Here is an 11,176-nt window from a genome sequence, read left to right as displayed (position 1 = left end):
TGCCCTTATGCTGAAATTTGTGTGATTATATGGTATATGTTACCCTATTGTAATATCATAGACCCTCAGATCATAACCTTTGATTTTATTCCATCCGATGGTCCAGATCTGTACATTCTGGCACACAATAGTTAGTAAAAACAAAATAACCTAACCCTATATATATATATATATATATATATATATATATATATATATATATATATATATATATATATATATATATATATATATATATATATATATATATATATCTTTTAAGATAAGAATTATATTAATCTCTTTATAAATTATAAATTTCAAACCTCATTTTCTGCCTTTACGGCTTAAAAGGTAAGCGGTGAGAATGTGAAGCCAAATGCCCTGGCAAGCAAAAGTCGGTGACCCAGTGGACCACATGGCCAGCCAGCCAACTCGTTTTCCCCAACTCGTCACAACTGTCACGTTAAAGTATTCCTAATTCTAATTCACGCTTTTTTGTCCTCAAATAAAAACAAATCCACTAAAAAACAACATAGTTTGAATAAACCATAACAAAATTCAAATTCACAGAAAAAAACAACACATACATATATCAAAATAACCATTCTGTAATTAACAACAAAACCTCTAAAGAAACCAAGAATACCAATCTGCTAACAATATAGTATCAGACTATCAGTATCATCTCCCTTTTCCTATAATCTCAAACTATTTAAACATTACACATGTAAAATTAATAATAATAATAAAAAAAAAAAAATTAAACTTTTTTATTCGGTTCAAACACGTACTTGATCAACGACTCCTTAATCGACAACAACTCCGGAAACTCCTCCTTCAATTTCGTCATATCCAATTCATTATTACTCCTTGGTGCAACAATCACTCTCGCTTGCTCTTCAAGCGTAAAATTCGTCCACTTAAACCCCGGATTTATATACTCCTTATACATCTCCAGTACTTCATTATGACTCACAACCCCCGGATTTGTAAAATTCCATATCCCCCTCAAGTTTCTCTTTGCCATTTCAATCGAAATTGGTAAAAGCTCATCCAAGATCGTCATACTATTCGGAATATTCACCACTTTGTCGTATCGTGCGATTTTCGTAATGAAGTTTCGCGGGTTGTTCAGATCCGATGAAATCGGCATCCGGACCCGCAACGTGCACACGTTGTCATATTCTTTCAGTAGCTCCTCAACCTGCAAACCATACCACACAGTATCAGACACAGTTACCAGTTACTAGTTACCAGCGACTAATAGAACTAATTACCATTGCCTTGGTTTTGGAATAGAAGGATCCGGTGAAATTAGGAGTGTCTTCTTCTTTGAAACCGATACCGGAACCTTCCGGATGCTTCTCATCGTATTCGAAAATGCATCCGGTGGCGAAATTAATCATCAAGATTCCGGATTCTTTGCAGACATCGGCTAAAGTGAGGGTCCCGGAGACATTGGTGCGGATCGTTTCGGTTTTATGCGATTCGCACCAATCGACATTGGGTCGACCCGTGATACCCGCAGCATTGAAAACATGGGTGGGTTTGATTTTTTGGATATCTTCTACAATTTGTGCCCGATTCTCCAAACGCCCTTTTCCATATTCATATCCGATTCCTTGTTTTTCACATAGCTTCCCAAGTAATCCACCGATCCATCCTGTTTTCCCATAAATCAAGAACTTGAAAGATGGTTTATTTGGTTTGGTAACGGGGCCCACTTTTCGGAATTGGGAAGGGTTAACAGCATAATGAGGGGAATCGGATTGAATGTTTTCGGATACATCGACCACTCGTTCAACGCCACCTGGCATCATTAGCATTCGTGGATGAGGGAGGAGTGCACCCGATACATCACCCCACCAATCAGGGTTGCTAATGTACCATTCCATTGTCTTTTTCAAACCTTCTTCCCATGTTGTTCTTTCGGCCCACCCTAAGCTTTTGAGCTTTTCATCATCTAGAAAGTATCTTTGATCGTTGAAAGGTCTATTTTCAACAAACTTGATGCTTGATTCAGGATCCATGTTGAAAAGTTTACACATGTCTTTAGCAACATCAATGACTCGTCTTTCTTTTTTGGTTCCAATGTTGTAAACATGTCCCACTTCGCCTTTGTGAAGAATGACTTCAAAAGCTTCAGCAACATCTTCACAGTAGAGATAACTTCTAACATTAGATCCATCTCCATGAATGGGAAGTGGTTTCCCTCTCATGGCTAAGAGAATGAATTTAGGGATTAGTTTTTCTGGGAACTGATTTGGGCCATAAACATTGTTTCCTCTTGTTGTAATCACGGGTAACCCGTATGACCTCCCATAAGCCATCACAAGCATTTCTGCACCTGCTTTTGTGGCAGAATATGGATTTGTGGGAAGAAGTTGTGAGGCTTCATGGTTGCCAACAATGGCGTCTTCCTCTGTTTCACCATACACTTCGTCTGTGCTGACGTGGATGAATCGTCTGATCTGGCGGGTGACTTTGCAGGCCTCGAGAAGCACGTGGGTCCCGTATATGTTGTTCTTTGTGAACTCGAAACTGTTTCCGAATGAGTTGTCTACATGAGTTTGAGCAGCAAAGTGCATTATGGTGTCAATGGATTCGGTGATTAAGAGGTAATTGACCAGATCTGCACTTCCGATGTCTCCTTTGACAAATTTGAAGTTGGGAGATGATTTAGAGGGGTTGAGGTTCTTGAGATTTGAGCAGTAATCAAGTTTGTCAAGAACAACGATCTTGTAATCTGGGTAGCTTCTGATAAGGCGATTGGCGACATGAGAGGCGATGAAGCCAGCAGCTCCAGTGATGAGGATGTTTTTTGGTGTATATGTGGTCATACTGGATCAATCTGAACATAAACAAGATCAATAATGTAGGTCAAAAACTCAAGATCCGTTTGTTATAAACCTTTCATAAATTTGAAAACTTAATCTATAGCGTAAACAACTTCACTATAAACATTAGAGATCAACAGCATGTTTAGCAAATCGTACATCAAAAAACATATTAGTAGAAAAGGAATGAAGCTTGAAGAACAATATGTAGCTAAAACAAGCTAATTAATCGATGATTTCGTAAAAGCAAAGAAGAAAACGCTGTAAAAGTAGAAAGTAGAAAGCTTGAAATCAACTGATCAGAGTAGATCGGCAGCAACTAAAGCCAGAAGCACAACAATGAACAATCAACATCCAAATCTGAAACTAAACTTAAAATTAACCTAAATTTGATCAGATTAAAATGTTGTACACAATTGCAATACTTGAAATCACACGATAAGCCTAAAACGTGATCGAACTCAAACAGATCTATAACGAATTTAGTAAGCTCGATACTAACACACCTTAAACCAGATCTAATCAACACGACAAAATGTCCGCATCGTACAATCAACATTAGAAATCATTCAATCGAAAAATATCAACACTTCCGATTTACATAGCAAAAAAACGCAGATACAGTAGCAAACTGAAAGATGTGAACTTACTTAGATTTGATCCGGATTTGTGACAAGACCAAAATATGAATTTGAAAGCAGAGAGAGAGGTGCAAAGCAAAACAGCTTTCCACCAAAATTATGAATTATGAAGAAAGAAACCGCGGACAATTTCACCGAGTAGAAGCCGATGCTAGTTGCTATATATACACACAGTACAGGAAGATTGTGTGAGGATTAGCGTGTGTAGATATATAATCCAGCGAAGGCAAAGAATATGATGGCAATTATGACGATGAATTGCGTTATGTTATGACACCTACACACTTTATGAAAACCCCCACAAAATTTAATATTTATTCACACTTTCTTGCCCTACCTTTACCAACACAACACTGCTGTAGTGATGTGAACCATGTTTGGATGGATCCTTGCATCAATTTTTGTCGTGCCTCGTTTCAATTTTTATAAAAGAATTTATCATACATAAGTAAGTTACAACATTTTTTTCTCAGTAACTTTAAAAAAATGAAAAATGATATTAAATTCACAATTAATAAATTACAAATTAAATAACTAAAAAGGAATCCCCATTATTTAGAAACTGAATTCAGAAATTTTGATATAGTATTGCAACACACGACAAACCACCTATGTTTGTTTATTTAAAATTTTAAGGGTAAATCAATAAATTCTAACTTTTGGCCTGACCATGATGTAACAACTTCAAACTTTATAAAGTAATAATTAAATGATGGTAATTTGTATGTTGAAATAGAAGTAATGTGTGTGACCGTGAGAAGACAAATAAATGGTATTGGTGAAGGTATTATGCATGATGGTAATTTGTATGTTGAAATAGATGTAATGTGTGTGAACGTGAGAAGATAAATAAATGGTTTGGTGAAAGTATTATGTCATTAGACTCCAGGGAGTCGAGCGCTAAGAATTCTCGTTGGGAGCTCGTTACGAAAGAAGAAAATCATCCCATGGTGCTCACCAGGAGGCTTGTGAGGTGCATTGCGCTACCAGATCAACGAGATAAGAGAGGAAATTGTCTTGGCTGTGATTGGTTATTAGACTTTTGTTCGGATCCCAATTTCGTTTTTTATCAAATTCAAAAAAAATGCTCCATTTAAAAAAAACATATGATATTTGCCCTAAAACGTTAACATTTCAAATTTTTATCTAACATTATAAATAAACATTACACTCTTAACATTTCACACACACAAAGGGAAACTCACCTGCACTGGCTGAACTTGCTGATGATCTCACTAGCTGCTGCCCGGCAACTCTCTGAACTCCTGCTCCCCTTGCTCCCCGAACTACCAATATCAAAGCAACACTGAGTCTAACTGACCCCTGAGAGACAACCAAGTCAACTCTGGTCAAAGTCAAAGTCCTGGTCAAGGTCAACCTCCCAGGTCAACCCTACTCGCCGAGTCAGTCCATGACTCGCCGAGTCTACCGATTTCTGAGTCCTGACCTGTCCAACTCACCGAGTCTCCACTCGACTTACTGATTCGAGTCTCAACTCGAAGGGTTTGGGGTTTCGTGACCTAACTCACTGAGTCCAAGAACAGACTCGTCGAGTACAAGGCAATCTTCATCTGACTCGACGAGTTGTTCATCCCACTCGTCGAGTTGCTCCTACTCTTCATGCTACTCGCCGAGTCCACTCAAAGGACTCGCCGAGTCCATTCAGATCTCCTTACATGCAGAGGACTTTTGAGTCATGCATGGACTCCAAACTGTAGATCTACCCTTCCCAAGCCTATTCCTCACGTAAATTTGCAAACTTTACGTGTAGAGAAGGAGATCTAGGCAAAATACACCATAAACTAGGGTTTAAGGCAAAGAGGCTCCATAATCAACTCAAGGGCTGATACTTTATGATTCTCAAGACCATAATATGCTTAGATCCGAAGTAGCAACTTCAGATCTGGCTTCTAACTCAAAAGGGGTAACTAATTATGGCTAGAAAACCCCCAAAACTCACAACCATACTAGATCTAAAGGAGAGAACGACTTAATACCTTCAATAACTTAGAAATTTTCCCCAATCTTTCGCTCTAAGGCCAATCCTTGAAGCTTCAATGATTCCCCTTCTTCTTTTTCCTTCAAATCACCCCAAAAATGGCTTGGAAGCTTGAATGAGCAACAATGGGGCTTAGGTTCGATGTTCTGAGTGAAAGAGGCAGTAAAGGAACCCTAGGGGAGAGAATGAGACGTTTAAATAGGCTCCAAGTCCCGAATTTAGGGTTTTCCTCGCACAGACCAGACTCGCCAAGTCCCCTTGGCCGACTCGCCGAGTCGGTCACTTACTCCTCGACCCGAATCCTGCTCGGACTCGCCGAGTTCCTCCTTTGACTCACCGATTCGCCCTTTAAAATTAGGGTTTTCTTTCATTTCTTTGCCTTCCAGACTTTGGGTGTTACAAAACGACCACCTCAGCAACCATCTGCCAACTTTGCAGACTTCAGATCTTAACAAATGCATACTTAGGTTCCTGATACTGGGTCAAACAGCCATGTCACACAAGACACATCGACCTTCGATCACCATGAACCTTACTACAGTGATGATTTCCTCCACGTTGGCAATGGTAATGGCTTACCTATCCTTCATGTCTATTCCACTAGTTTTCACTCACCCTCTAAAACCTTCTCTCTCCTAAATATTCTTCATGTTCCAGAAATCAAAAAAAAAATCTTCTTTCTGTTCAACGTTTTTGTCAAGATAATCATGTTTTCTTTGAATTTCACTCCTTGTTAGGAGTGTCAAACCCAACAAATAAATGGGTACGATATACTCCAAAATAATCCCACTATATTGCACTAAAAAGGTAGTACAAGGTAAGCAGGGTCGATCCACAGAGACACAGGACAATTAGTCTATACCTCTTTACACAAGGTACTATAATCACCAATAGTAAAAAGAGAGGGGGTTTTAGAATGTAATGATTAAACAAATAATTAAAAACATAAGCATTCAATTAAGTGCGTGAATTAAGTTCAGAATTTGTGAGGACTCCAACCCCATGTATGACAATTTAGCAATGTGACTCCAAGATGACACAATATTCGTTCAATTCTATCTAAGTTGGTACTTGAAAGTGCTAATAAGCTCTAACACTTCCCATTCACTATATTAATTAACCAAAACAAACTCTTTGATTAATCCTAACCTTATTAACCTAATCTAAACAAGCTCTTAGGATTAGATTATAAGATTGCATGAAGCTTTATGTGAATGTTCCCAACAACACTCAATACTCCTCATAAGCTCGGGAGTGTAAAAGTGTATGAATAAAATTTACACTAAATTCATTCAATAGAGATCAATTTAATGCTTGTTACTTATTCAATTTCACAAAACAATTACGGATTTTGTAAAAGAGATAACTTGAATGACCTAACCCTAATTCAAATGGCCAATAAGAATCATAATTAGAATCAAACATTCGATTGAAGCAAAATCAAATTCATTAAATAGAAATTAAGAACAAACATCATGTCATATGAATGAAGTCACTACCAAGAAGTCAAAACATGAAATTGGAGAAATTAGGGTTCTAGCCACACATGGCTAGAACAAGATCACAAGAATAAAAGATGGAATTAAAGTGCAGTTACAACTTACAAATACTATAAATAATGTTTCCAAATGATTGCTAATCAAACCCTTGCAAAAACCTTTGAAAATCCTCCTCCAATGGTGCTCTGGTATGTTCTCCCCCTGTCCCTATAATCCTCAACCCGTAATATGAAAGATAGAAAAACTGCCAAAAGTTGGTTTCTGGGTCGAACACGGCCCGTGTTAAAATAGGCTAAACTGACACGGGTCGTGTTCAGCATGGTCAACAGCTCCCATTTTGGTCAAACACGCCCCGTGTTGATTTTTCAGTGTAAATCAACACGCCCCGTGTACCTCTCTGACTCCAATTCCAAACTTGATTTTTCCAACTTTTTAGTTCTTCGTCGGATCGTCCCGAAATCTCCACCAATGCTTCCCGACACTTCCCAAAGCGCGTTCCAACCTCTGGTTTACCTGAAAAAGATATAAAAGTGTGCAAATAAGGTTGTTCTAGAGACTAAAATGAATATGATAAAATGCAAGGAAAAGGAAGAACAATTTTGCTAAATATATGCATAAAATGGGACAAAAAGGTGTGCAAAAAGGTGCACAAATAGCACCTAACAAATCTCCCCAAGCTTAGACCTTTCTTGTCCTCAAGAAAGAACAAGAACCGGACAACAGGACGATTTCTAGATGACAAAAAGAAAAACTTAGAACGAAAAGGGGATGAAGGATCCTAAAGGTTAAGAATGAATGCATGCAATGCAATGCCATGAAAATATGTTCAAAATGCACCTGAGAAACAAAATGAAGCAAAAGAAAAGAAAATTAAGAACAAACACAAAATATGTACTTTTGTAACTAAATAAAGGTACGATCAGACTTTACATCAATAGGGCTTCGATCATTGATACCTTGGCAACCATCCTGTTTCCTTCCACATATCACAGACTCTCAATGTGAGGAAGACCCGAAACGGTGTAACCCAATAATCCAACCAAAGTTTTATTTAATCTTTATACCTTACTAAGCTTTATGGGCGAAAATAACATAGTCCGGATTTCATGTCCTTAAGACTAAATGGCCAAGAATCAGAATCGACGCCTCCTTAAGAACCCGTCACGGTGAATCAGCTTTCGCTGAAACAGTGAGCCCACCCGAAGGGGCTCAGCTCCTATGCTTTCACTTTTTCGAGAGCCACAAGTATCATATCACACAGTTCTTCATTCGCCATAGTTGACTTGAGTTGGCTTTTGATTTGATTGAGCTTTGATTTGTACTTCGTTTTGAATTTGGATTCTTCAATCTTCATCTTTGGAATTTCTTTGGAATTTCTTTAGATTTCTTCGTTTTGGTATTTGAAATTCTGATTGGGGTACTGGATATGACAGTTGTACCCTTCCTTCATTCTCGACTGTGTGGGTCTGATACATAAGCTCTCTGTTACCGCGGGGGTAACGCGTGTCAACAAATAGGTCCGTGTTCTGTGGGTTCAGAGTTGTCGATAAAGATTCTTTTTAAACATTCAAAAGCAAATCATCCTAAAGCTGTTATTACCGCCCAAAAACGTTTCAATATAAAAAAAAATTATTATCTGAGGGTAGGGTCTCGAATTACGATATTTGGGTCCCCTAGTTATGACAGCTGATTCTATGCTTCCGGTAACAATCCGGTTGCTTCGGTATTTTTCATTTCATGGAGCAATTGTATGTAAAGAGTGTCATCATCTCGTACACTTTTTTTTTTGTCATATGAATGAAAATTTGAAAATAAGAGAAAATTTGAAAATAAGAAAATTTGAAAAATAAGAAAATTTGAAAAATTGAAAATAAGAAAATGCATGTATGAGAATGAGCGAACCTAAAATACAAGTCTACCCCTCCCCAAGCTTAAAGATAAGCATCGTCCCCGATGCTTGGAGAGGGTGGAACAACCTAAAACGGAGGTGGAGGAGGAGGATAGTAGCTAGGGTGTTGGGGACCTAGATGGAGGTGAGGGAGATCTAGATGGAGGTGATGGAGATCTAGGCTTCCGACGGCGGGCAGATGATTTGGTTTGTCTTGGTCTTTTGGAAGATGTAGCTTCCATAGTCAAGTTTGGGACAGATTAAAAGTCAACGGGTCAAAATGTCAAAAAGTCAACTGTTGACGGGTCCAGTCAACTTTGAACTTGGCCACCAAAATTTCGCGGGAAATTTGGTTTTCAAAGATTTCCAACTAAGAATCAAGTCCAAATAGACCACACTTTCAAGTATTTGACTCAAGAACACAAAATTCAAAGGTTAGGAGTTGGAAAGAATTTACCGAATCGTGTGTTGGATCGTGTTGTTCTTGATGGAAAAGATCTTCTTTAGCCTCCCCAAGCTTGCTCCTTTCAAGATTGGGACACTAAAACACCAAAATCAAGTGAGAATTTTCGGATCTAGGGTTTATCAAAACCCCCAAATCCACCATTAAAATGCAAGAAAATGGTGTTTAAGATGGAGAAGATGAAGTGTAGATGATGAAAATCAAACCTTTTTGTAGATGAAAGTCAAAATCTTGAAGAAATTGAAAGGTATTTGATGAAAATCGGACCTAAGGTTTTTGTTGGGAGAGAGGGGTTGTTAGGAAGTGAAAGTGGGGATAAATGAGGTCAAATCCCGATTTTTTTCTTTAAAAAGGGCCTGAACTGCTACGCGAACACGACCCGTGTCTCCCCAGGCTAAATTGACACGCCCCGTGTTGGGGGTTTATGCTGCGTTATGTACGAACACGACCCGTGTTGGGTCAAGGCCAAAAACAACACGACCCGTGTTGCTCTCTGGAAAAATTTGGGACTTTTTTGGACTAACACGACCCGTGTCATTTGCAGGCCAAAATGGGACACGACCCGTGTTGCTCTCTGGAAGATTTTGGGACTTTTTTGGACTAACACGACCCGTGTTTCATTAAGGCTAAGAGGGACACGACCCGTGTTGGTCCCTGGATGCTAATCCTCACTTTTTGAACTTGAAAATTCCCTCTCTTAGAAATGAAATACTTTTGCATTCCTAGGTCCGTTTGGTGATTTTAAATCATGATTGAATGCATTTGGAACATTGAAAACCAAAAACTTAAAGAAATAGAAATTGTTTTTAAGTAAAAGATAGAAATACCCCCGGGTTGTCTCCCAGTTAGCCGCCCTTGTTTTAAGTCGTTGGCTCGACTTTGTCCCCCAGGCGTGATTCATTCTTGGTATGTGGGGTTCTCCAACTCTTCTACCTCTTCATTCTTCACCTCAAATCCCTCATAAAACGGCTTCAACCTGTGACCATTGACTTTGAATGTTTTACCCGTTTGCTTGCTCGTGACTTCCACTGCACCATGGTCAAACACCCTTGTGACTACGAAAGGACCGACCCATCTTGATCTTAACTTTCCTGAAATTAGCTTGAATCTCGAGTGATAAAGCAACACCTTTTGTCCTTGTATAAAGGTCTTTCGGGAAATTGCTCTGTCATGATATGATTTTGTTTTCTCCTTATAGATCATGCTACTTTCGTATGCATCATTCCGAATCTCTTCTAGCTCTTGGATATCCAGTTTCCTTTTATGTCCCACCTCATCTTCAGTCATGTTGAATTTCTTTACCGCCCAAAAAGCTTTATGCTCAAGCTCAACTGGGAGATGACATGCTTTACCAAACACAAGCCGATATGGGGACATACCAATTGGAGTCTTAAAAGCAGTACGGTATGCCCATAAGGCATCATCTAGCCTTAAGCTCCAGTCTTTGCGGTTTGGATTGACTGTTTTCTCCAAGATACTTTTGATTTGTCTGTTGGAAACTTCTGCTTGTCCATTGGTTTGGGGATGGTAAGCCGTTGAGACTTTGTGTGTCACTCCATATCTCTTCAAAACAGCTTCTAGCATCCGATTGCAAAAATGGGTCCCGCGGTCACTTATGAGCGCCTTTGGTGTGCCAAACCGTGAGAAAATCTGTACCTTAAGGAAATCAACCACAACTTTTGAATCATTAGTACGGGTGGCCTTAGCCTCCACCCATTTGGACACATAGTCCACTGCTAACAAAATATAAGAGCAACCAAAAGATGATGGAAATGGTCCCATAAAGTCAATGCCCCATACATCAAAAATTTCACATACTAGAATAGGGGTAAGGGGCATTTGATTTCTAGAGCTTAAGGACCCGGAT

The 11,176-nt window shown here is 38.9% G+C and overlaps 1 protein-coding gene across 1 annotated transcript; it reads right to left on the bottom strand.

Moving 5' to 3' along the window:
* Window positions 1-545: 545 nt before the first annotated feature.
* Window positions 546-3,743, bottom strand: LOC145004107 (trifunctional UDP-glucose 4,6-dehydratase/UDP-4-keto-6-deoxy-D-glucose 3,5-epimerase/UDP-4-keto-L-rhamnose-reductase RHM1). The gene is made up of 3 exons (XM_078963004.1): window positions 3,470-3,743; window positions 1,260-2,833; window positions 546-1,186 (listed from the first exon to the last, which is right to left on the bottom strand). The coding sequence occupies exons 2-3, from the start codon at window positions 2,820-2,822 to the stop codon at window positions 743-745; spliced, it is 2,007 nt and encodes a 668-aa protein (XP_078819130.1). The 5' UTR covers window positions 2,823-2,833; window positions 3,470-3,743; the 3' UTR covers window positions 546-742.
* Between the last annotated feature and the right edge of the window lie 7,433 nt (window positions 3,744-11,176).

This window comes from Lactuca saligna, chromosome 7 (assembly GCF_052625555.1).
Source record: "Lactuca saligna cultivar CGN05327 chromosome 7, ASM5262555v1, whole genome shotgun sequence".
Classification (NCBI taxonomy): Eukaryota; Viridiplantae; Streptophyta; class Magnoliopsida; order Asterales; family Asteraceae; genus Lactuca; species Lactuca saligna.
This window is presented reverse-complemented; position numbering and strand designations above follow the sequence as displayed.

Coding starts and splice junctions, on each gene's coding strand:
- LOC145004107 (XM_078963004.1), bottom strand. CDS start 2,822: ATGACCACATATACACCAAAAAACATCCTCATCACTGGAGCTGCTGGC. Junction 1,187..1,259: donor ATTCCAAAACCAAGGCAATG/GTAATTAGTTCT, acceptor TATGGTTTGCAG/GTTGAGGAGCTACTGAAAGA.